The sequence below is a fragment of the Carassius auratus genome, unplaced genomic scaffold (assembly GCF_003368295.1).
Source record: "Carassius auratus strain Wakin unplaced genomic scaffold, ASM336829v1 scaf_tig00215017, whole genome shotgun sequence".
Taxonomy (NCBI): domain Eukaryota; kingdom Metazoa; phylum Chordata; class Actinopteri; order Cypriniformes; family Cyprinidae; genus Carassius; species Carassius auratus.
In genome coordinates, this window is record NW_020527905.1 from 12,368 (window position 1) to 39,555 (window position 27,188).

Sequence of the window (27,188 nt, forward strand, 5' to 3'; positions counted from 1 at the left end):
TTGTTGCAGCAAATTCATTTTTTGTTATGCTTAATGACCCATCCAGTGATATGCATGTTTAAAAAAACAAAATCACAAATAGTTTCCCACACTTGTTAAAAGCAGTGTATCATTATACTAAATAAAACTAATTCTTAATAATAGATTATTATTATTATTTTTCACCATACTAATACTAATTATTTACATTCTATACATATATAAATAACATTTATTTTACGTATTGGTTTTAGTTTAGTTAAAATCTAATTAAAAAAATTAAGTAATACAAGTTAAATGTAAGTGTAAGGTAAGTAATGCGGGTAATTAAGAATCAATAAATATATATATATAAACCTTAATAAATAAAAAAACATGACAACTAAAACTTTGGTTAAACAAAAACTGAACAACAGCTAATTAAAACCTAAAATTAAACTATAAAATAAAATAACTGGTAAAATGTGTTAACCTGCAGCTTTTACCTAATTCAACAACAACGACAAAAAGTGTGTAGGTATAGACTGCTGTATTTAGGTAATGTTTAATAAATACCGTGAATAATATTTTGACATAATTTAGTAATTAATTTCAGTGCATATGCATTTTTTAAAGCAATTTTTAACTCTCTTAGGCAACAGGTTTTGTTGCTGCAGCTCCATTTTTTTAGAGCGTTTATGTTCGTCTCGCTGTGTAAACATGAGCAATATACATGTACATCAGCCGGACACACAGACAGATATGACAGTTATGAGTTCTCTCTCTGTCTTCTTCACTCAGTCCTTCATCTTCAGGGTTGGCCTCTGGTGATGTTCTCTGTCTTTAATAAGCTGTTCTTATGCTAACACAGAGTGACGCGGGCCAGCGGCCCTGCACAGTAAGACCTCTGTGTGTGTGTGTGTGTGTGTGTGTGTGTGTGAGAGAGAGATGGTCAAGGTTTTAAGATTGTGCATCTGTCATTATGCAATGGATAGAGATTGTGTGTGTGTGTGTGTGTGAATGCAGTCCTGTCAGAGCACTTTAGTCTGAAACAAACATAATCAAGTGTCTGCATATCAAGAGCTAAAGTATCTAGAGTGAAAAGTAAACTTTTTGAACACTGTCACTTTGAGAAATGTTATGGGTGAAATTACCAGAAACATCTAAAAAATCACAAGTAACTAAAAAATGAGTTTTTTTTTGGCATAACATTTTAAAAAACATTTTTAGTACCACACACACACACACACACACACACACACACACACACACACATATATATATATATATATATATATATAAAAATTTTTTTTTTTTTTTTTTTTTTAAGTAATGATGCTGAAAATACAGCTGCGCATCATAAGAATAAATTATAATAAATTATAAATCTCCCAGGGAAAATTTCCTTGTTGTATCAAAAATAAATAAATAAAAAAGTTATTTTATTGCTCATAAAAGAACTTTGCAACAATTGTGTCACACCCCACTGATATGATTAGCACTTCAAAGAACTTTGTGTGGTGTCCTGATTGTGACCATGCATTTGTTTCTGCTAAAAACCTTCTGTGTTATAGTCCCATTTTATCAGCTCCTAACTTGTCTTTGCCTTTCAAGCTATAAGTTGACGCAAGATGATCCTGTCTGTTATTTTACCAAGAAGTTTTTGAAGTCTCAACAAAACTATAGTATCATCGAAAAGGAAGCTCTGGCATTAGTAATGGCACTCAGGCATTTTGAAATCTATGTTGGAGGTAGTTGTACCCCTCGTATTGTTTACACTGACCATAACCCTCTTGTCTTCCTGTCTGGAACCAACATCCTGTTTTGTGGTAATTAAAGCAGTTAAAGGGTTAGTTCAGCCAAAAAGGAAAATGATGTCATTAATGACTCACCCTCATGTCGTTCCAAACCCGTGAGACCTCCGTTTATCTTCAGAACAGAGTTTAAGATATTTTAGATTTAGTCCGAGAGCTCTCAGTCCCTCCATTGAAGCTGTGTATATGGTATACTGTCCAAGGTAAGAAAAACATCATCAAAGTAGTCCATGTGACATTAGACGGTCGGTTAGAATTTGTTGAAGCATCGAAAATACATTTTGGGCCAAAAATAGCAAAAACTACGACTTTATTCAGCATTGTCTTCTCTTCCGTGTCTGTTGTGAGCATGTTCTGCTGACGTGTTATCTTTGTTATTTGCCGCATCAGAAAACACATCAGCAGCGTCATACGTCATCAGCGCCATGAACGCACTCACAACAGACCAGTGGTGGACAGTAAAGGAGTTTTATTTTGAGTAACTTTTACTTTTACTTCACTACATTCCAAAGCATAAGATCGTACTTTTAACTTCACTACATTTCATAAAACATATCGTTACTCCCTATAATATATCACGTGCTCCGACACGCAGAAGCGGTGTCTGATTCATCATGAACGAACTGAGTCTTTTCAAAATAAACTTTAATCGGATCGCGAATCGCACCAAACGATTCGTTTACAAATTAGAATGATCCGATTGCAGATGTTCTGGAGTCGACCACTCACTGATTCAAATGAACCGTTTAGTCCGAGTCTACAGAAGTAAGAACCGGGAGATCTTGTGAGCGCACGTGCGTCTGATGTTGCTAAAAGTAAGTTATTAATGTGGAAATTTAAGATTAATTATTGTAACTGAAAATCATATTTAGGTCAAAATTGTCAGTTGTTTGGGAACTAAATCCGCTGTAAAGAGTGATCTGTTTAAGCCCACTGAAATGCTCCAGTGCAAACGATGCAGACACATCAATCAGCGTCTCTGTGTTTTAGGTTAAAAAAATTAAATAAAATAACCTTAAACTATCACAGATTAAATAAAATAACTAATGCATGTCCAAATTCCCTGCTAATATTAACAGTTTTATTAAAATGCTACCATGACGTCTGTTTTTATATTGTGTATCAACAGTAACGTTATACATATGTATATTGTTTGGATTAACTAAACGAGTAACGTTAGACACATGAATGTTTATTCATAACCGTACTGAAAATAAGTAAATATTGTAGCTGATGCTAAATGTCTAGCTAATATATAATATATAAATGTATATAGATTACATCTAGGGACAAAAGAAAGGATGTGATGTTCAGAACATGGTAACTACAGTAATTATCAAAGAGGGGAAGAGATGCACCCCATTTCTTTACACCACAGACGAGGTTTGAGAAGGAAAAAATCATTATGAAAATATAATTATATTTTCCTTAAAATGTTCTTCCTAACTTCAGGCCTTATTATCATGTCATATATAACTGTGATGTTCTGTAAAACCACAAACTTTAAAACACTTTAAAACACAAGTCCATATCAGCAACAAAAATATATCTTGACTCCATATAGTGGTTATTTTGGAAAAAATCCCAGGTATTTTGAGCAGTAGGATTATATATATAAAAAAAGTGCTAATATAAAATTAAATTAGCCTATACAAAATTGTAAACATCTATCTTTCAGTACTTTTTTACTTAAGTACATAACAAATTGAGTACTTTTGTACTTTCACTTGAGTAAAACTGAAAAAGGAGTACTTTTACTTTTACTGGAGTAATATTTTATTATACGTATCTGTACTTTTACTCAAGTTTATTTATTTAATTTTAACTTTTTATTCATCAAAGAATCCTAAAAAAAGTATCACAGATTCCAAAACAATATTTGGTAGCACAACTATTAATAGTTCTAATAAATAATAAATCATCATATTTTCATGATTTCTAAAGATCATGTGACACTGAAGACTGTAGGAATGATGCTGAAAATACAGCAAATAGATTATATTTTAAAGGATATTAAAATAGAAACCATTATTTATATATTTTATTTTGATAATTTAGAATTATTACTGAAATACAACCTTTTTTTGTTTCAAAAAGTTCATTGAACAATAATAAATGAAGTACCTGAAGCTGACAATGAAGTAAATGTATAATAATTAGCAAAGATGATTAATTTAGAGCTGTAAACGTGCCTGTGAGGGGCCGAGACGCGCGGCGGAGCGTCAGACGCGCGTGAGGACCAAACGCAGCAGAAAGGTAGGAAACTTCACTCCTCTTATTATTTCTCTTTTACTATAGCGATTTATTTTTAGATACGTGATCCAAGTCTTTCATAGATTTGTAGAGTTATTAGAGTATAGAGTTATTAGAGAAATTGAGTTATTTTTTACATTCTTTGGTCGAAGTTTTCAGATCGGCACTTCGGAGCCTGTTCGCGACTCTGATGATTCAGATCGGGACTTCGGGTGTTCGCGACTCGGTTGATTCAGATCGGATCCTCGGAGCCTGTTCGCGACTCGGTTGATTCAGATCGGGACTTCGGAGCCTGTTCGCGACTCGGTTGATTCAGATCGGGACTTCGGAGCCTGTTCGCGACTCGGTTGATTCAGATCGGCACTTCGGAGCCTGTTCGCGACTCGGTTGATTCAGATCGATACTTCGGAGCATGTTCGCGACTCGGTTGATTCAGATCGGCACTTCGGAACCTGTTCGCGACTCGGTTGATTCAGATCGGGACTTCGGAGCCTGTTCGCGACTCGGTTGATTCAGATCGGCACTGCGGAGCCTGTTCGCGACTCGGTTGATTCAGATCGGGACTTCGGAGCATGTTCGCGACTCGGTTGATTCAGATCGGCACTTCGGAACCTGTTCGCGACTCGGTTGATTCAGATCGGGACTTCGGAGCCTGTTCGCGACTCGGTTGATTCAGATCGATACTTCGGAGCATGTTCGCGACTCGGTTGATTCAGATCGGCACTTCGGAACCTGTTCGCGACTCGGTTGATTCAGATCGGGACTTCGGAGCCTGTTCGCGACTCGGTTGATTCAGATCGGGACTTCGGAGCATGTTCGCGACTCGGTTGATTCAGATCGGCACTTCGGAGCATGTTTGAGATTTTTTTAAATTCAGATCTGGACATCGAAGCAGGAAGTGTTTGTCAAACAGTTAATTGGTGATAAATGAATATTTGGACTTGAGGCTTTTTTTTACCTGTCGATTCAGTATGTACATTGACCCACACACAAAGGTGGACAGTGCACACTCTAGACTTAATCATCTTCATTAACTTGAGGTAATTTTTATAAATAATGTCCAAATATTTGTATTCAACCACCTATATATATATATATATATATATATATATATATATATATATATATATATATATATATATATATTGCATCTGGGGAGAAAAGAAAGGATGAGATGTTCAGAACATGGTTACTACAGTAATTATCAAAGAGGGGAAGAGATGCACCCCGTTTGGCCAGGGGTGTTTTTACACCACAGACAAGGTTTGAGAAGGAAAAACTCATTATGAAAATATAATTATATTTTCCTTAAAATCTTCAGGCCTTATTATCATGTCATATATAACTGTGATGTTCTGTAAAACAACAAACTTTAAAATACTTTGTTCTAAATCAGTTTTCTCTCAGGTACATCACAGTGTAAGCTTCACAGTGAACATTACTCTCATCAGCGTAGTCCATATCAAGAACAAAAATATATCTTGACTCCATATAGTGGTTATTTTGGAAAAAATCCCAGGTATTTTGAGCAGTAGGATTATAAAAAAAAAGTGCTAATATTAAATTAAATTAGCCTATATAAAATTGCAAACATCTATCTTTCAGTACTTTTTTACTTAATTACATAAAAAATTTAGTACTTTTGTACTTTCACTTGAGTAAAACTGAAAAAGGAGTACTTTTACTTTTACTGGAGTAATATTTTATTATACGTATCTGTACTTTTACTCAAGTACTTGATTTGTGTACTTCGTCCACCACTGCAACAGACCCAGAAGAAAAGACAATGCAGAATAAATTCGTAAAGTTAGTCATTTTTGGACCAAAGGGAAGAAGAGAAGGGAAAAGGGAAAACTGAGAAAACTCTTAACTGACCCCAGAACAGTAGAAATTATGTCACAGGACGCAACGCATGTAAATGTCTTTACTTTCCCTTTTGATCAGTTTAACACATCATTGAAAAATAAAATAGAATATTTATTGCTTTACGGTATTAAAAACTATGTTGCAAGAAAGTTGTTGTTCCTAAAAACAGGCATCATTTTAGTAAGTTATTTATAAGTAATGAAAATTAGGTGGCAAATTCATATTTTCTTATTGTTCATTTTTATTTCTTACTGTAAAACTTCTGGTTCCCTTTCAAGGATCCAAAGATGTTGAGTTTTCATGAGATGAACTCTTTCACAGCTTCTTGAATGAGTGGTTTGTATGGGACAGGCAGCAATAGAGAAGCATTTGATATGCAGTTTTTTAGGATTAACTGTGTGTCCTGTAGATATTTTCCCTAAACTCTCTCTCTCTCTCTCTTTCTGTGGCCTGCAGGCTCGTCCACATCATAACACACTGTCGATGCACCCAGCCCTATCACAACACGTCAGCTGGAAAACACCCACCAAATGAGAAGTGACAGCTGCTTTGTGTGTGCGTGTGGCCTGAATGTGGGAACTTATTTAATATACTGAATTTGACTTCTTAAAGTATGGGATAAAAAGTGCACATCAGGGCTCGAGAAGAGTGATTAAGCATGTTTCCATGAATACTTGGCAACACCTGTGGTTTTCTTTAAGAAAACTCACAAGCTTGACCTATAATGATATTCTACATTCATCTACTCAGGCTCTAAAAGGGATAGTTTACCCAAAAATGAAAATGATGTGATTTACTCGTGCACCCTCATGTCGTTCCATGTCTGTTTATGAAGCACAAAGTTCCATGCAAAATAAAAGTTAAAGGCATCCTATATTGTTTGGTTTCCAATGTTTTTGGCGTTTCTCCAGTATCTATTTATTACTTCGTATTACTGTAAAAATTATAATTTGTATTGTTTTACATTACAGATATTTAAAAATCATGAAGGAAAATGTATAAAAATTAAGCCAGTTTGTGCTTAAAACAAGAAAATAATCATGTTTTGTCTTTGAATTTTGCCTCTCTCTTTTTTCTTTTAAGCATATTTTTACTTAATTGTCTATATAATTTAAAGGTGCTGTAGGGAACTTTTGTAAAAAAAAATATATTTTTTAAAATATTTATTAAACCTGTCATTATGTCCTGACAGTAGAATATGAGACAGATAATCTGTGAAAAAATCAAGCTCCTCTGGCTCCTCCCAGTGTCTTATTGCCATTTTTCAGAAACTCCATCGCTCCCGGTAAAAATAACCAATCAGAGCTGCGGTCCGTAACTTTGTTTGTGTTCAAAATGTAGAAAAATGTATATAATAAGCGAGTACACCATGAATCCATTTTCCAAACCGTGTTTTTGGCTTGTCCTGAATCACTAGGGTGCACCTATAATAAGTGTTTATATTCGGACTATTTTAGATGCTTCGGGGGTACCGCAGCGGAGTAACCCAGTACCTTTGTGATTCTTCATAGACATAAAGCGAGAGAAGTAGCTCCGGCTACGATGTTCTTCCGCAAGACGCAAGCAGTTCTGTTTATTAACCGCTAGAGCGTCAAAAGTTCCCTATCGCAGCTTTAAGCGTAAGGGCCAGAATATAAAATATAATTTATAATATAGTTATTCTCAGATTTTATTCCTGATTTTAAGACTGTGATGCTGAAGCATCTCTCAAGTGCAACCATGTAAAATCTAAATCATTCATTTGTACCTTGCAAATGTAGCTGGAACAATCTGAAAGCACATTTCACACATTCGATATATCAAGTAAATCTAAATTGCAGCTACAGTACGTGACATTAGATCACAGCAGTGCTACCGCTTGTCATTTACAGTTTGGAGGCTGCCAGAGCAGATAAAGCACCAGCTGACCCACATGCGGCCCACCTGCCAGTCCAGGCTCAGCGGGCCGCGTCTCGCTCTGAGCTAAAGGTGAGATCTGCTCCGTGTCCGCTGCTCCTGACCTGCCCTGAACTCCTGTCACACTGAGACAGCTGCTGGTGTCACTGGCCATGAGAGGAGGGCAAGACAAATCTCTTCATCTGCTCTGCACCCTGTTACCTGAAGCCATGACTTTGCCAAGTGACATTTACATCATCTGAGCACCGCAAACATCTGGGAGGAGATTAATAATATAACTCCACCAATCACAAGCAGCACCGCCCCTTCAACACAGCCATCAAGCCACGCCCATCTTCCAATTCCACCCTATTGTCCTGAATGAAAATGAATTGAATTTGGGGATTGGTATTTTGATGCATTAAACATATTTAAGAAGCTTTTATCTTTTATCTAATTTCTTTAGAGTAAAAATGATTTAGTTAATTAGTTAGCTAATTATTTGTTTAGTTAAAATTATCCTGTAAATTTGAGAAAATTTTCTTTCTAGGTCAAAAAAAAAAAAAAAAGGTATTTCATGAAACATTCTCTACAAAACAGCCAAAACATTTTTCCATTCTATTTTAAAGTGTCTTCTGGAAGTCTCAGCTTATAGTTAAAAATAAAAAGCACTGACCTGTTTGTTGGTCTGGAAAATACACTGTTTTGCATTAATTAAGCTTTACAATTTATTATGATCATGATAATACAGAATTATTTTCAGATTTAAAAAATATGGGATGGTAAAGCATATTTAAAGTGTATTGTTAAAGTGCGCACAAGCTTATTAATTAACTGAAACCAAAATGGAAAAAAGTATATATATATATATATATATATATATATATATATATATATATATATATATATATTCATTAATTTAAGTAAACACTGACTGAAATAAAATATATTTTTATATATATTTTATATATTTATAAAATATATTTAAACTTTTCATTAAGTATTAATGTGTACTAGTAAAACTGAAATAAAAATGTATACAAAATGATATAGAATTAAAATAGAAAAGAAGATTAAAGCTGCTAAAAAAAGAAAAAAATACTAAAATCTTAGCTAAAATAAAATGAAAACAGAACATATAAAAAAAAAAAAACTAATTCAAAATATTAATAACAACTTCCAAAAATATTTCAGTTAACTAGTGTCTCAAAATATTCAAAAGCATGAATTGCACCTACTAAAAAGTTTTATCCCGTCACAACTGTTGGTTTTCCATGTAATTATTCCACTGAATTTAATTTCAAATTGAATTTTCCCAGTTCAGGGCTTTAATGTGAAATGTGTTTTTAAGGCTTTAGAGCTTGTAGTTTCATAAAGAGTTGCATAGAATTTGGTCTTTCCCATTTAAGTATAGATTAAGTTGTATTTGCATGGCTTAAAGTCAGCGGGGGCTGTTACAAATATGGCTGCAGTGAACTGACATTGCTAAATTAATAATCAAATTAAAATGTAGGAAAGTTCAGCAAACCTTTTTTTGATGTTTCTGGCTGCACAGCAGCTGCTGATTCACAGATCCTTCAGAAAAATCCCAAGGTTAGATATAAGGAGCTACTTTTCATCACCCATGCATAATCTAATCTGATATCAACAGTGTGATGTTGTGAAGCCTCTTACTGAAGGAAGGAGCAGTTAAAAACTATATTAAACCCAACAGCAGCCCATGTGTCAGCGCCACAAATGACTAAAACTCCTTTCAAATTTGACAAAGATGGTTGTATTAAAGTTTTAAAGGCACAGCAACAAAAACGTCCTTGTAGGAAAATAATCACGAAAAACTAATTCATGAACTAAATGTAAAAACTAAAATAAAAAAATTAATTCAAGTTGTCATTCTAAAATTGTAAGTTTTATTCAATTTGTTACTTTCTTTTTTTGTTGTTGTGAATTTTACTATTAACATCTGAACGAAAACTCTAGTAAATCCTATATATCCTTTAAAATCTAGTGTTTTTTCGTTGTTGTTGCTGTTGTGGTCAGTATTTCGCAAATAACAATGGCAAACTTTAAACAGAGATTCCTGGTGTCGATAATCACATTACTGAAGATCTTGCTGGTCGGTGATGAGAGCGCTGTTAATGTAAGCAGGTGTCCTGCTGTAGACTCAAGTCTGTCTCGGTGAGATAAGAAAACCAGACTTATCAAAGGGGTCTGGAAATGGCATCGCAATCTCATTATGCACGAAAATCACCTTCATCTCTGCCTGTCTGAAATCAACCCTACACTGACTTGATCTGCTGATTTACACTGAGCTGCCTGTGCTCTTTAACAGCTTAATCCATGGATAATAAAAGATTACTCTATGCGAGCTGAATGAAACGTGCAAGTTTTAAATACTTGCTCTCGCAAAAGCTCAACAGGCTGTGCGTTTTATATTAACATCATGTTTCATCATTGCTTCACCGCCGAAAGCCTGTTATTGGCAGATCTCAGTCGATGAATTGTTTGTGTTGGAGTCTCAGACTGTTACCTTTCTCACCTGTCAGTCATCGGCTGTTTGTTTTCCATCCTCCGCGTCTTGATGTGCGCGACAGTGGGTATCTCTGTGTCTGAAATGACATTCTGATTACGATGACTCTAATTTGAGGATACACATAGACACCCCCAGAGGAAAGGAGCAGGGGCTTGTGGGTAGACTGACCTCTCCTTGATGTTTGGTTATTGGCTGTTTAGCAGACGCTTCTTTTCATGCACAGTGACTTACTAAGTACACTTACCACAGGCGAAGTCCTGGGGTTAAATACCCGGCTCAAGGCCACAGTGGGGCAGTTTTCCAGGTCATCAATTGCCCCTTCTGGGACCTGCAACAAATTTTAATTGAACTTACAGTAAGATGACTTTGACTGGAAGGGCCATATTTGATATCTGACATGTAAACCAGCTGCTTACCAGTTCCATAAAGCTCTGGTAAGTTCTGCGAATAGTTTATCCTCAGAAGAACTCATTATTGCAGATGGAAATGGACTTTGTCAGCTATCCAGTGTTTTTTCAGTGACGCTCAGTGGGTGGTCAGTGGCCATGCATCTGAGGTTGACACTATAGTTTCTTGGCATCGCCTACCATTTGAGATATAAATTGTTGTGGCTGGAATGAACTTGTGGTATATTTTACAGGAAGGTGTCTTACTTAATGCAGTTTGATATGTGCAAACTCCATATGACATTCAGATTAGCATAAAATGGCATTCAAATCCATTTCGATGTGTGAAACGAGGCTCAACTAAAAGAAAAAAACCCCATAAAGCTGCAGCCTGTAACTTTTTTGTGTGTTCAAAATTTACATAATTTATATAATCAGCGAGAACACCATCTTTTTTCCAAACCGTGTTTTTGGCTTGTCCCGAATGATTAGTTCAGCTTGTTACTCAAGTCATGGGTTGTATGGTTACTTTTATATTCAGACAGACGTCTAGACAACATGTCCATGCGCATCCATTACTGCAACACACTAACTAACTTTTGTTTAGTATTCAAAACCTGTTAAAAAAAAGTCTGTGTACATATATCCTAGAAACTAAATAAAAATGACAAAGTGCATAGTTAAAACTTAAACTAAAATAAAAATGAAAACTGAAAATGTATTAAAAATATTTGCTATTGCTGCAAGCTTTATTCCAATAATGTTAGCCAGCATTAAATTAATGCATTAAGCAGCTAACTGGTTAACATTATGTCTGGAAAAGTTGTTTCAGAGAACTATAAATGTGATCAGTAGATTTTACTTACAAAAAAGTGCTGAAAACATATAAAATATAATGTATAAGATAAACGTATGTGAATAAAGATAAGATAAAAATATAAGATTAAATATCAGTGAATAAAGTTTAAAGTATATTATTTTTTTAAGTTTTAACTAGCTGATTTGGTGGTTTTAACAGACATCTTTAAATGTAAGCTTACTGACTTAGTTTACCCAATGCATTGAGTTTCTTCACTAATCAGATTTTACATTGAAGCAAAGAAAGGTATTATATTTTGATAACATACAATAATCATAACCCAACCCATATCAGTGTATTAAGTAAATAAAGTGGACTCTGACTTCATGTTGACATCATCTGACTTTAAACCATTCTACAAACTCCACTGAAGATCGCTGTGAGCTATTATACTTTGACATTAGGAGTTAATTATATCATTTAACTGAGAGAGTTTTCCATTAATGAAAGAGCAGATATGGTGTACATTCTTGACGAGAGGCTCAAAAATGTCATTAAAAAAAAAAAACTCAAGGGTGGTGATGATCATCTTTATATCTCCTCAAACGTGCAAGATGGTTAATCTGTCCACGGTTATAGACATGAAGTGTAGAGTGTCTCGGCAGTAGACGGTGTCATTTAAACTTCACATCTAAACATCTTGTTGTGTACATAAGCAGCCTTCATCTCTGGCTTCTCCTCCCAGCGCTCATGCAGCTCCAGGGCTCTCTCTCTCTCTCTCTCTCTCTCTCTCTCTCTCTCTCTCTCTCTCTGTTGTTTTGAAACACTGATCATCTCTGATTAGGAGGAAGTGCTTCCCTCCAGACATGTGGCATTTCACACTCATTATACCTAGCTGTGATCGCTCCTCTTTTCTTTATCCTTAAAATCAGTCCTTTTATCTCCTGTTCTGATTTCCTGTGTCTTTATAACAGAGGGATCTACTAATTTATAAGAATTAACAGCATATAGACCGGCACAGAAGGGAGATCTTTATCAAATTACAAATAAAGAAATGAGAAGTTAAACAGAAATATAAAATGAAAAAATTACTGAAATTAAAATAAAAGTTGAAAAATATACAAATAAAAGGTAATTCAAAGTATATAGTATATACAGTATATAAGACTTGAAAATGTTATAATTTGCTGAAAGTCTACTCACCCTCAGGTCATCCAAGATGTAGATGAGTTTGTTAGTTTGGAGAAATTTAACATTTAATTTAGCAGTTTTTGTTAAAATTGTTCACTGTTAAAGTACAATAAATAAAAAATAATAATATTATATATATATATATATATGCATCTGTTACAGCAGCACTAACTTTGGCTCAAGTTGGGGACATTTAGTATTCAAAAGCATAAAACTGTTAGGCTTACAAAAAAAAAAAAAATCATGATTTGTTCAAAATCTACTCACCTTCAGGATATCCAAGATATAGATGCGTTTGTTTCTTCATCAAATTTGGAGAAATGTAGCATTTCATCTTCTACAGTGAATGGGTGCCGTCAGAATGAGAGTCCATACTGCTGATAAAAACATCACAATAATCCACACTACTCCAGTCCAGCCCATCAATTTACATCTTGTGAAGCAAAAATCTGTGTTTGTAAAACCAAATCCATTATTAAGAAATTGTTTACTTCAAAATGTTGCTTCCTCTATTCATAATAACACTTTCAAGTACAGACTCATATTTTGGACAGAAGTGAAGGTTTTAAAGTTTAAAAGTCTTAAGGATGGATTTGTTTCTAACAAAAATGCAGCTTTTCATTTCACAAGTTGTTAATTGATGTACTGGAGTTGTGTGGACTATTGTGATGTTTTTATCAGCTGTTTGGACTCTCATTCTGACGGCACCCATTCACTACAGGGCATCCATTAGTGAGCAAGTGATGGAATGCTACATTTCTCCAAATTTGAAGAAGAAACAAACTCATCTACATCTTAAATGGTCTGAGGGGAGTACATTTTCAGTTTTAGGTGAACTATTTTGTGTTAGGATGCTCCCTTGGAAGGCAGCTGTCTATGTAGACAACACAGCAGACACTCCATGCATCACTTAGCAATCGACCGAGTGACCCAAAGTGTTAGAAAAATCCCATTTATTAGCAAAAGCAAAAATCTATAAGCTGTAACATTTCGATATTTGGATACATTTTACAGGTCATGGCTATTGTGATATATACAGAACATAATTTTAGATAGTAGTCATCATCATCATAAACCTGCATAACTATTACAGTTATAATAGATCTCCATCCATTGTTAAGTAGTAACTTTTAGTTGGATAAGATTTATTTGAAATGGTAATATTAGCCACATACTTCATAATTCATTGGTAGAAACAACAATTAACGGGTTTAGCTTTAGCTGTTAGCTTAAACGAATGCTTAGCTTTATTAGTGTTAATACTTCCACATTCACACAGCAATCACAAACAGATGCACTACTATGATGTACAACAGACTCTCAGGGACAGGGTGTAATTTACAGCAGTCAAAAGCAGGTGCATACACTCATTATGATTTTAGGGTCATTCACTTCACATAAAGTCAGAGACATTGATAAACAGCAGTCCAGATTCACAGATTGATCATACATACAAAGACAACATCATAATAAAATATCAACTCTCACTTGACTAGGCTTTTGAGAAGTTATGACTTTGATGAGGCTCTTTCATTCTTGTTTATTTCATGTGTGTCTGTTGAAAGGTTTTTTAGCAGATTCAAGAACTGAAAACCACGTCCAGTTGTGTTCTCATTGGATCCAGGTTTTAAAAGCACATGTCTACTACCTCAAAACATACAAGCCATTCCCTTCAGGCTGCATAATGACTCTTTAAACAAATTAGCTCGGGTTTTGTGACTCAGTTATGAGTGTATAGCTGTTGATTTTCAGGTGAACATAGCCTGTGGCAAACAAAAACTGTTGAGGTAAAACAAAAATAAGAAATCGTTCTTGACCTAAACATGTCAGGGTTGTTAATAACCATCAGATTTACAACCTAAATCAGTTAAGATCCCCTAACAACTCTTACCTACAGACCGAGACTGAATTCAATGACCTTTTGACCTCTAGTCACTGTACAGAATGAAGCCAGCGAAAGTGCTGTACTTGTTGCTGTTCCCGCCGTGCGCTTTCCCACCGTCCAGCTTGATGAAGATCTCGTCCCCGGGGTCGAGGTGCAGGATGACGGTGTTTGAGGCGTAGTCATAACTCTGATCCTGATCCTGAGCGATGGCACTGGCTCTCACCTGCAAAGAGAGGAAGAGGAACAAGAGAGACCTTCAGCTCAATTTGACATTTAATACAGCTGTTCAGTCTTTTTAAACCTGAAAGAGAGTGACTTATAATACGTATACTATCATAACAATTTTGGGTTTTTAATGAATCAGAAAAAATTGTGAGTGACAGTAAAGACATGCTACAAAAGATTTATATTTTATTTTTTTATTTTTACTTTTTTATTCAATAAACAATCGTGAAAAAAGTTGTATCAAGGTTTCCAGAAAGAAATTAAGCAGGACAACTTCTTTTGAAAAATGCTGAATTTTACATGACGTAAGGGGAAAGAAATAACATTTTTGGATGAAGATTTTCTTTACAGCTTTTCTTTAGGTGAAACTGATGGGATTGAAACACTATTTTGTTTTGTTTTTTTCCTTTTCATGCAATGGCATATAATCTCATTACTTTGATGACATACTGTCTGACTCTCAAATTACCAGCTATGTTTTTTTTCCCGGCAGATTAAAACGAGTTAATGTTTTCATGAATCTGTTTCAAACAGCTGATGGTTTATCTGTGCTTCTTCTAAGGCAGACCTTTTAAAAATGTAAATTATGAAAATGCGATCAGAAGTAAAGCTGGAGGCAAACAAGAATTGGATGTTCCTCAGTTAATTTAAATACAAGGATCCTACAAAGGAAATGTGGTTACAAGCTTTAAACAAGTCTACTTCCTTCATACAGGTGTACACCAATTCTGATAAAACTAACATGCATTAATATACAATTCAAAATGAAACATGAAAGCTGCATCTTTAAAAAACAAAACAAAAAACAAACAAATCAAAAGGAATTCATGCACATTCTCAGGGACAATTTCCGTTGTTATTTGCACATGCTTTACAAATGCATTGCATTAAGAAAATAATAAATGCAAGCTTGGAACAATCTGACATACTTTACTGAAATTATAGAATTAATCCACTCAAATCCAGACACCTTAAATGCAAAATGGTCAGTTAAGTGCATGATTTAATCTAAAGAAGCATATTTTATCATACAATTGCTGCCAGGTCTGTAATATGCAACTGAAATAAAATTTTGTCAAGAACTTTTGGTGATTTTGCTCTTTCTTCATTCAACTGCATATAACCTGTAATTGTATGTCTACTGCCAACACAGAAAAATGCAGTCGGGGGTTTTACCAGATGGCCACAGAGTGCTTTAAAATGGACCAATGTGGCTTGACATATTGAGCTGTTTCTTACTGTGAAATGTGGGTTTGCGTCCAGTCTGTGTCACAATCCCATCAAATTCTCACTATACCCTCCTCATTATTTCCAGCCTCTATAAATAAAACAGGCCACCTCCTCTTTAAAACCAGGTTGGGCAAGCAGGTTTGAGCTAATGGGATAAAAAAGCTGTAAGTGTATATTGGGGACCCCGAGAGAATGGACAATTTTGTCATTTACTTGTTTGATGGACAGGGACTGAAGTCGCTGAGATATGAGGGCATCAGTCAGACGGTGAAATGCTGTCGCTGTGAGCCATCTCTCTCTGCGCTCATATGAGTAACACAGCTGACTCAAGCACACAGCATGCGTGGGTGTGTATATATACATGTATCTTTGTGTATAAACTCATATCCATCATGTGTGCTTCCTTGTGTATAACTGACCGAGCATGAGGGAATTATAATTAGAGCCCACAGCCTGGCTAAAGCAAAGGGGATAAAATATATATACAGAATAGCCATGTGTGCACAGTGTTTGTGTCAAGACTCTAGTGTTTTGTGTTAAATGGATAGTTCAATTAAAATTGAAAAATACACCATGATTATATGACCTTTGTCTTTCAGAGAAATACATTCAAGTTATATTAAAAATGTCCTGGCTTTTCCAAGCGTTTATAATGGCAGTGAATAAGATCCGAAATTTTAAGCCCAAAAAAAGTGCATATATTCATCATAAAAAAGTACTCCACACAGCAAAATCTCTACCCCCATTATAATGCTTGGAAGAAAGTCAGATAGACCTAAGATGGTTTGTAATTGTATTCACTATCCCTTTAATAGCAGCACTTACACAATAGCAGTACACACACTTTTAAAGTATTTATTTTGCATGTGAAAGACTCATACTGAATTTCGAGTAGCCGTGAGTGTCTGAGAAGTGCCCCCTGATTTAGAATCACAAACTGAGGGATGTCAGAAAGAAAAGTATAGTATGTATACACACACACACACACACACACACACAAAGCGACACAACTGACTAAAGGTGAACTGTTGGTTTAGTGAAACCTTTTCTTGTTTACGGTTTACATTGACCATAGACATGACAGAAGTTCATCTCAAACATGAAACTGACCTTTGCTGGAAAGCAACCCTAAATGCACTCTCTGTTACATACGGGATATCCTGATTTATAAATAATCTAATTGAAACCCATTGGAATAGAATTGTTCAGAAACTCGATGAATTACATACCAGTGGCACTCTGTTTTTCCAGTGTTATGTAATGTATGAATTGCATGTGTTGCCGGAATAATATGCACCTTATTTTCCATTTAAATCAGACATAGACATTATTGCAATGTTAAACAGCTCTAGGATTGATAGACATCTTAATCTGCAGTCATTATATTTAACATTTTATAAAATGACAGATGTGTAGTAAAATACATGAAACCTTTGAAACCTATATATATATATATATATATATATATATATATATATATATATATATATATATATATATATATATATATATATATATATATATAACAAAAATATTGTTTTCATAAACTTCAGTACAGGTGTGTTAGCTGCAAAACTCTTACCTGTCCGTTTTTCAGGAGATCTGCCCACATACTTGTTCCATCTCCTCCTCTCATGAGGACGTTATATGTGAAGAAGTACGTCCCTGGAACCTTGCACACAAATTTCCCAGTCGATCCATCGTAGTTATTCCCAATGTTTGTAACTATGTCATCAAACCTCAGAACCTCGTAGCCCTCCTGCGGGTTTCGCAGACCTGCGTAAAAGGCCACACGGGGTCCCATGGTATAGATGGCTGTCCCCATTCCGGTAGCTGTTCTTCCACCCAGAGCAAAGATGTCCGGCCGCTCGGTGTGGTTTTTATTTCCCGGTGGCCCCATTGGTCCTGGAGGACCTGGCTCTCCGGGTGGTCCCGGGGGTCCTGGAGGACCTGGAAGCCCTGGTTTTCCTTGGCGGCCGGGTTTGCCCTGTGGTCCGTGGGCGTAGGTGGGCAATGGGGGTCCCATGCTATGATCAGTCAGCGCCTCAGCTTCCAACTGCGTATTAGTGATAGCCGTGCCCGTACCGATACCATCGGTAGTGCCAGTTTTTTCCAAGAATGGATCGCAGACCATTCGGCAAGTGCCCAGCATCTCGTACTGACCTCCGTTTTCAGTGCTGCCCGCCAAATGAACCAGAACAGGAATGAGGACCACCAGCACCAAGAGCAGCATGACGGCCGTACCGGCCCCCAGCAGGGTCTTCCGTCCCAGGCTAAAGCGGGAAAGCGGCTGGGCCGCCAGCACGGAGCTCTCGCCGTAAGCCGGAATATTGACCTCTGGAAGTGAGAGGGAACAAATTCCCTCAACGTCAGGTGCTCACGAAGATGAGAGGGAAAATGAGAACCACCAGGGATCTCAGATGAGTGTGTGTGTGTGTGTGTCTTTCTTGCCTGAAAGAGAGAGAGCAGTCACTGTTTCAGCAGGTGAGTGCAGAGAAGTGTTTGGGCGTTGAGGAAGGAAGTAGGATTGAGAGAGACAGAGAGAGAATGCCCTTCTAGTGGGTTTCTTTGTATGACTCAAAAAGGACAAGTGGGAGGAGACTTTCTGCAAAAGAAGAAACAGTGGGAGAGCGAGAGAAAATCAGAGAGAAAGAAGGGTATTTGGGGAAACCCAATGCCAAGTCCTTTAAGTGTGTTTTATTGTGCAGTCTTTTGAAATATGATTTGATTTTCCACTTGTTGAACAGCAAGACTCGATGGCAGGGTTTAGACGTGGTGGTTAGATAAAGCACGAGAGGAGAGGGAAAACGAAGAAGAGATAGTCTGTTTTCTCTGTCTGCGTGATGGTCAAGTAAATATGACAGGATGCATTCTAAGCATCAGTTAATCGAAAGGGACACCTGCTGAGTGCAAGAAAAAGGATTTTTCCACTTCCCTCTTTCTCTGTCTCTTAAAACCGCCCTCGACACATCTTCCTGGCATCGTTATGTAATTATGTCATTGTTTATTTATGTGCACTTAACACACAGTAATTCTTCCATTGCTCACTCGGATTATGACAACATGCTACTGGCATGCTAGTATTGTGTCATTTCATTAAATAAACACTAACTCATATGAGAGTTGATGATCATTTGTTGTCTTGCGCTATGATCCATTTGTACCATGAACAGCAGGCTGCTTTAATGAACACAAGTGTATGAAAATGGGAATATTTACATTATATTTGTTCATTCAGGAGGTATTTCGATCCAAAGCACATGCAATGCCAGCTTTCCCATATCGTTTACCTGAAAAGTTGAAGAAACAAGATGTGAATGGTGAATGGAGTATTAGTGCCCAGACTTCTTCATCAACCCAACTTTCTAAAGCCCAGTAAACCACATTTATTCCATCAGAGAAAAAAAATAGCATTTTTGGAATGGTTTTATTCCAGGTCTTTTAATGTTAAGTGTGACATGCTCACCAGCAAACAATCAGTTGCCCTTGTGATTAATCTTAGCCTCCAACGAAGTTCTGACAGGGTCAGAAATTATGCGTCACAATCCTGCTGTGTGGCTGCTCCTACGATGGTCATCTAATTAAGAATCAGTTTGAACAGCAATTAATGACATACTTTGTCTGTGAGAGAAAGAAAATAAAAGTTGATATCTTGGTAGTTTTCTCTTGATATTTATATTCATATTTACAATTTACCTTAAGTTTGCTTTGAAAAATGAACGGTCCACAAATTTCCTTCCGCCAGCCATGATCGAGTTCAATCACTTGAGTTTTTTGTCATGCACGTCAAAGTTGAAGTCAAAACATGACCCTATTGATGACATAACTAACTCTGTCTAACATAAAAGACTACTAACTTTCATGCAAGATCTCAATACATTTGTTTACATGCCGTTTTCTAAAGCACCTTACATCACATTCAATATACACATTTCTGACAAGCAACCATGATAAAGGATAGAACAAACTGCACTGCCTGCACCAACCTTAAGCGAAGAGCTCAAGAACATCACACAGCCGGCTGAAGCAGGTGGTAAATGGTTTCCGGAGGTTGCTGGATTATTACAGGTCCTTTCTGGCCATTTATTTAATGAATGCCAAGTCTGAAAGAGGACTTGCTTAGAAATGCACAGCCTTGGGCTTGTTATGGGCACATTTCTGGTACAGTGGTAGAATTTTCCCACCATGCTGGACACTTGGGTCTGATTCAGCCCACGTAAAAAGATGTTCCATTGCAGCTGCAGGAGCTAATGCTCAATCTTGAGAATGGAGTCGTGTTGGTAAAGTTAACATGGAATCAAACCAGGGTTTTCTGCTAAAAACTTAATTTTCTAAACGCAAACTTTTGAAAGTTGGTGTCAAAGTAATGTATTTTTATTAATTTTTTAACATGTTACTATTATTGTCTTTGTGTAAACTAAGTTTATGGAAATGGTGACCTCTTATGCATGCATAGCCTTTCCTTACAAAGTGACATCGTCAACTACTGGCCAAGCATGCACAATACAATGTTTTAGGTCATTTTCGCAGATCTATGTGAAAAGGGATTGTTTTGACAACATTGTCGTCTGTACACAAAAAACATAAAAGGAAAAACATTTTAAAAAATTTAGTATATCATTCAGGTAAACATACCCTAAAAGACGGAATTAAACATTAAATATAAAAATGAAAAACTAAAATTCTAAATATTACTAAAAACTACAATACAAAATGTTCTCTACTTATTTACCTATTTAATGCATGCTCCTGGTCTTATTGCGAAGAATGCCTCAGTGCACATTATTTACTCAAATTATGTACAAATTAAAAGTGACTTTGTAAACATTTGTTAAATGACATAACTTGTTTCTCACTTACAACAGGATATAATTTAGTCCCAAGCTACATATTTCTCTTGGTTAATTAAGAAATGTGTTGCATTACAGAAGTAAAATGAGTTATGAATTCATTTTATTCATTAGATTCCAGTTCAAGTTCCTGGTTGCAATGGTGTAATGGCTAAAGGTCAGCGCTAGTAACCAGAATAGCTATAAGCCATGCGCCATCACTTGAGAAGGACAATTAAAGTGACAGTTCACCCAAAAAGAACTTTTCGTAATTTTTCATGTCATTCCAGACAAGAGTTTCTTGCTTTTGTGGAATATGTTTTGAAATATTTTATATTTATACATTGATAATAGATGGGATTCAATGTTGTTTTGGACCCCATATTCTTTAAAGGCATGGATAAAACAGTTCTTAAAACAAGTTCTATATACAGCAAAAAAAAAAAAAAGCATTTAGTATCACTTTAAATTCATGTTGCTCCAGGCATTTTCTCTTTGTAAGTACACGGTGCCTTTCATTTATTCCACCGTACACAACAATCTAAAACTGAAGGTGCGTTTTCACGGAGACATTGCATACTTTTCCATCCTCTCTAGTGGCTTGTGATGCTGTCATGGGACATGATGAAGACTAGGGGAGGGTTTGCTGACTATCACTGTGAGTCACTGAAACAGAGAGAATGTTGATCATTGGCTGCAGGGAACAAAGGCCGTGTGGAGCTCCGAGCGCAGTGACTCAAACCACGGCTGCGGTGCCCTTGACGCCGGCCGCAGTAATGCGACAAGAACAGAGACTTTTCCAGCCCTCCCTATGTAATTTACTTCCTCCACTGCTCTTCTCCTCCCCATGCCTCGGCCAGCTGAGAACAACAAGCCCCTTGAGTCAGTCACAAGCCCCCAGAGAGATGCATGCGTCCTGCTCATCCTTGAGCGAGGGGGGATTTCTTGTTCGATTTTACTTGAAAGCAAACATAATGTACAGATAAACCTCAGGCTGGGCCGGACAGACCATGATTTAAGCTAGAATGATCTTTTAAGCTGCTTTTGCATGCATGTGCTCAGTGTCTGTATGCATGGACATACATGTGCGGGATTTTTTATGAAATGGTGTCCATGTCTGGCAGCACACTGAGGAAAGGCGATAGCTGGTAACTTTAAAAGCGATGAAAAGCATTATAAAAACTACTGTCCAGTCATTTCAGCATCACCTCACAAGTTACACAATGCATTCACACAGCCGAAATATCAAACTATTTTATGGTACCACTGCATTTGAGGAAGTCGTGCTACAAAATATTGTGAGAGACACTCACCAATGTCCCAAACAGCCCTGAAGGGAAAGGTAAAAACAGCAGGAAAAACATTTTTATTATTCAGTTTTATTATCATGTTTTTGCACTGTGTGTAACAACATAAAAGCACCTAAAATATTTATGCATGACTTCCCTGCATTTTTCTTAGCGTCTACTCGAAAGCATTTATCTCTCATAGTCAAGTTGACCTGGGGCAATTTATGGAGGAATAAATAAAAAAATCATAATTAGCAATGTTCCTCTCTTGGCCAAAGTTGACACTACTGTACATGCTAATTACGGTACAGAAATATGTAATTTTTATGTGTTTGTGTTGTTACACATAGCAGGAATAAAAAAGGAAATAGATATGAATGCACATATTAAAATGCTGGCTGATGTTATTAACGGTTTTGATGAATAATTATTTTTAGTATGACTGGTAACCAGTCAACAGCCGATATTTAAATTCTATACAAATTTCATATACATAAAGTATATAAATACATAAATATTTATATACATACTAAAATAATCAAGAAAATTTAGGTATCACATTACACACAGTATAAAACAATGTACAATATGAAGAAAAAAAAAAAAAGAATTTTATCTAGCAGCATATAAATGTAAAAATAGCTAAAAGTCATAATAAATGCACAAAGGTCCAATATCTATTTCTGCCACATAAGAAAAAAACTGGCATATAATGTTGAAATTAAAAGACAAGTCTCATCACTAAAACTTTATTTCAAAAGAATGATTGTTTTATTTTTATGTGGTAGAAATGGGTTTTCATACATATCGATCCCAATAAAATAATCTTTAAAATCAACCAAAAATAAACATAGTGCAGACATATTGTGCATTCCTATAAATACACTCATGAAGGCAAATCAAAAATACACTTTTACCTTCTTCTTCAGGGCTTCTGCAAGTTTTAAGTAAAAAAAAACAATTGCTTATGGTTCAGTGTGTGCAAAAACATATATAGTAGGAGATGGTACTTTTCTTTTAATTCTTATGAATTAAACACAAAATTGTTTACAAGCCAAAAGAGTATTAACTGTAATTTAATTTTTAATTATTGTTTTTGGTCAAGGTTTTTTATATCAGTGAAATAAAGATTTGTTTGTCTTTGTACAAGTAGGAGTGATTGTTGTCTCTGTGGAGGCCGTAAACCTCAAAATAATATGTGGGGAATCAAGATGGTTTTGATTTACATATGCTTGCTTCCTACGGCATGTACCACACACACACACACACACACACACACACACACACACACAAACAGTAACGTGCCAAAGTGTACTTTTTGATGTCAGATTGCTACCTGCCCACAGATCAGTGTGTTTCTCTCTCTATGTATGTGTGTGTGTGTGTGTTTTCCACCCACCATACAGAGCAACATGTCAGTTTGTGTTTGCATTGCAGGCTGTTTGTATGCACACACATGACTCAGAATCTGTGCTTAAGATCTATATGACATATTACTATTTGAATTAAATCTGCTGATATGCTTAGATTGCTTCCATATTCACACACAAATTCATACATAAACTAGCCTATGTACCTTTACAAAATATTTTCAAATTATAGTTAATTGGTTTGGCACATTGTTAAAAGACTATGAAATAAGGACACATTTATTTGAAACTAAACAACACACATTTGTCTGACGACTATTTTTTATGATGTATGATCATTTTCAGTCTTTCACAGTGGATTTGAACTTTTAGTTCACTTAAATATAAAGTGGGTTCCCGTCCTATTAACTAACATTGATTTTGTCATTTGGATTGTGGATCAGGAGGGCAAACATTCAGATGTTATCTTCGTGACAGCACTAACCTTTTCTGACCTAGAAATCAACCTTTCATTCATTAAGAAATGGCCCAAATCATAAATGAATCATATCAGACAAGTGTGTTGAGTTTTCTTAGACTCCACTATAGTAACTTAGGCCTTTCAATGACGAACATTAGAATTTAAATGTTTATTAATTGTTGATTTGTCTTCAAGCTCAGCCACAATATTCACTTGTAAATGTCGCCATCCTGTGGCACTATGCTGCTATGCTAAAGTTACAGATAAATAAGACATAGTGCACATTAAAATAACACATTTGTTGTTCTAGACTTACCAGCACTAACTGGAAATAGATATAAATACAAGAAAATACAACATAAGGCAAATACCCACATTTACAAACTTCGTGTGATGCCTCATACACCTATAAATTAAAAATTCACCAAAAATTGACCTTATTTCGCAATATGTAGGTCGAAGTTTACAGTGTCCTCAACAACGTGCTCGTGATGAGTAGTTTACCGCCCTCAGGATGTGCGCATGCTCAAATCGTCTGATTTGCCGCCTTTATTTTTCATTTAGGTGGCGCGAAAACGGAGTGGAAAATAATTATTTCAGTAGTTGATCAATGATTAATAATTTCGTTTTATATTAAACACCGTTATGGTAAATGTCACATTTGCATTTTTAAATAAATAAGTAAATAAAGTTTAGTTGAGTATTAGGCTATATTAATTGATTAACTTGACGTTGTTACCTACTATGAAGGACAGCATGATTTTTATTCAACAATGCATAACTTAACTTTTTCGATATAAAATGGGAAACTCAAGAGCTCATCATAAGTATCTCTGAACTTTGACCTTGGAAGTATTTGTCCTCAAATGTTCTATGATCAATGAAAATAAATCAAAGTACAAACACAATTTAGATTATTTACATTATTGATTACTTTATTCACTATGAATGATATATATATATATATATATATATATATATATATATATATATATATATATATATATATATATATATATATATATATATATATATATATATATATATGTATATATATATATTATGCAAAAGTGTGAAAAGACCTAAGATTATTTATATTACATATGTGTCTTGTTACTATTTTTGAGTTTCTTGACCATTTAGAATATTTTTCACTATATTTTCTTCTCACCCCATTCTCATGGTGTTGTCTTGCGTGCTTTACAGTCTACCAACACTTTATTCTTATCTAAAGAGTTTAATGACCTGACATTTAATCTAATTTGCTAAATATATTAAACATATAACCATGTTGCCATCATCCTTGAACTTTGCCAGTAACGAGAAAACAATTAATTGAATTAATTAATTCACTGATTCTCTCTTTATATAAACATGGAAATCTGTTTATTTATATCAATAATAAGTGAATTTTCCTTGTTTAAGTCCTAGAGAAATCATTGGAGAAGGTTTTTATGAAACAGTACTAGTGCACACTTCTCACCAAACTCAAACACATTAACAATGCCAACTTTTCTAGGATTACCTCTACAAAATTATGCAATACTAAATCATGATCTAGATGTGGAACCAGACAGAACAAACTCTCGTTTAATCAGAGAGAGAAAGACAACAGAAGAAGGTAAAGGTGATTTATTTTCTTTTTTCTTTGCAAGAAAACTACATAAATCAGTTGTTTTATGAATTTGTACCTTACTACTTTCTGTTATATCATACTCGTCTCAAAATTCAGAAATTTCCATCAGCATTTCTATTCTCACTTTCCATCGAGTCTTTTATAACATGCATGATGCACACGAAAAGAACGTGCAAATACAACATGCAATCTTTCTCCAAAAACTCAATGGTTGACATGACACATCTGTTTTTAATAACACTGTCTATTCAGGTTTTCCGAAACACTGTGTGTGTCCATGCATGCACTCAAGTATTAAGTATTTTCCAACATTGGAGGAATGTGTTCAATCAAATAAACACTGAGCAAACATGTTTTGTTCAAGGAATTACGATTTCATCACGTTATGCATTATGTCTGTCAAACATTAGTGTTTTTCTGTGCATTAGGGCGTAACGAATGTCATAAAATCTTCACGCTGTCTTCTGCTGCTAACTCTGTACTCCTTTTCATAAACCTTCCCTCTGCTCTGGCTGGGAAGTTCCTTGTTTTTCCTGTGGACGGCAGCCGCTGGGTCAACATGAATGTACTGATCCAGGTCACTGATCTATATATATATATAACATATTATAGATCAGTGATCCAGGTCCTTCACTCCAGAGGTCACGAGGTCACCGTGGTGTGAACTGCCAGCAGCTGATAAGTCAAGGAGCATCATAATGCACCGCACTGCAAATCCATAATAGTGACCCTACCAACAATCGCAGCGCCCTCTCTTGGATAGACTACGTCATGTGACATGAGGATGCTTCTCATTTACATACAGACTCATATTAAATGCCGTGCTACTCGTATCACTCTTTAGACGTGATGGCATTTTTGCTAGCAGTGGTGTTGGCAGTAGGAGGAGCTGTGGTTCTTTTCTTACACTATTTGTGTTTTAGAACGTGCAGGAAACAGAAATCAAAATATGAGTGATACACTGATAAACAATAAATGATATTCAGTAATACTCTCTATGAAGCCTGTATTTATAATGTAGTTCAGGTTTATTCTAAAGGCAAAGCACCTCAAATTAATAGGTAAAAAAAAAAAAACACTTTAAGAACATTAATAATAATATATATATATATATATATATATATATATATATATATATATATATATATATATATATATATATATATATATATATATATATATATATATATATATATATAAACATACCATACCATTTCAGAAACCTTTTCTGAAATGGTATGTTTTAATATCCAAAGGAGGCATTATCTTATTAAATATGCACTAATGAACTTGAACACTGGATAAAGCCTTGTGTATTTTGAATATTTTCTTTCCGTCTGAAAAAACTCTATGAAAAGCCAAAGAGCACAAAATTGACCAATGCATGAAAAAGCATGCATTTTAATGTCTAGTCTTATGCATGCATAACTGCTCACTAAATTAATGTTAATAATTATAATTCCTATATTTGTAATATTTAGATGTTGTTCAGAATATGCACAGTATCTTACTAATTTTATGAGTGTTTTGTTACTGCTTAAAATCAATATATACAATGTATACAACTGAAATACATTGTAATGATAAATAAT

General features: G+C 35.3%; 1 protein-coding gene across 2 annotated transcripts; it reads right to left on the reverse strand.

The window, feature by feature from the left end:
• Nucleotides 1-13,626: 13,626 nt before the first annotated feature.
• Nucleotides 13,627-18,595, reverse strand: LOC113093406 (C1q-related factor-like). Of its 2 annotated transcripts, XM_026259197.1 has the most exons (3): nt 17,595-18,595; nt 14,564-14,780; nt 13,627-14,451 (listed from the first exon to the last, which is right to left on the reverse strand). In XM_026259197.1, the coding sequence occupies exons 1-2, from the start codon at nt 18,243-18,245 to the stop codon at nt 14,601-14,603; spliced, it is 831 nt and encodes a 276-aa protein (XP_026114982.1). In that variant the 5' UTR covers nt 18,246-18,595; the 3' UTR covers nt 13,627-14,451; nt 14,564-14,600. The 2 variants fall into 2 exon arrangements, with proteins under 2 accessions (XP_026114982.1, XP_026114981.1); XM_026259196.1 differs by having other exon boundaries at nt 13,627-14,780.
• Nucleotides 18,596-27,188: the final 8,593 nt, after the last annotated feature.

What these genes read in the sequence shown, in the direction of transcription:
- LOC113093406 (XM_026259197.1), bottom strand. Translation starts at nt 18,245, where the DNA reads ATGCTGCTCTTGGTGCTGGTGGTCCTCATTCCTGTTCTGGTTCATTTG. An exon ending in ATCTCCTGAAAAACGGACAG is followed by an intron (nt 14,781 to 17,594) that starts GTAAGAGTTTTG and finishes CTCTCTTTGCAG; the next exon opens with GTGAGAGCCAGTGCCATCGC.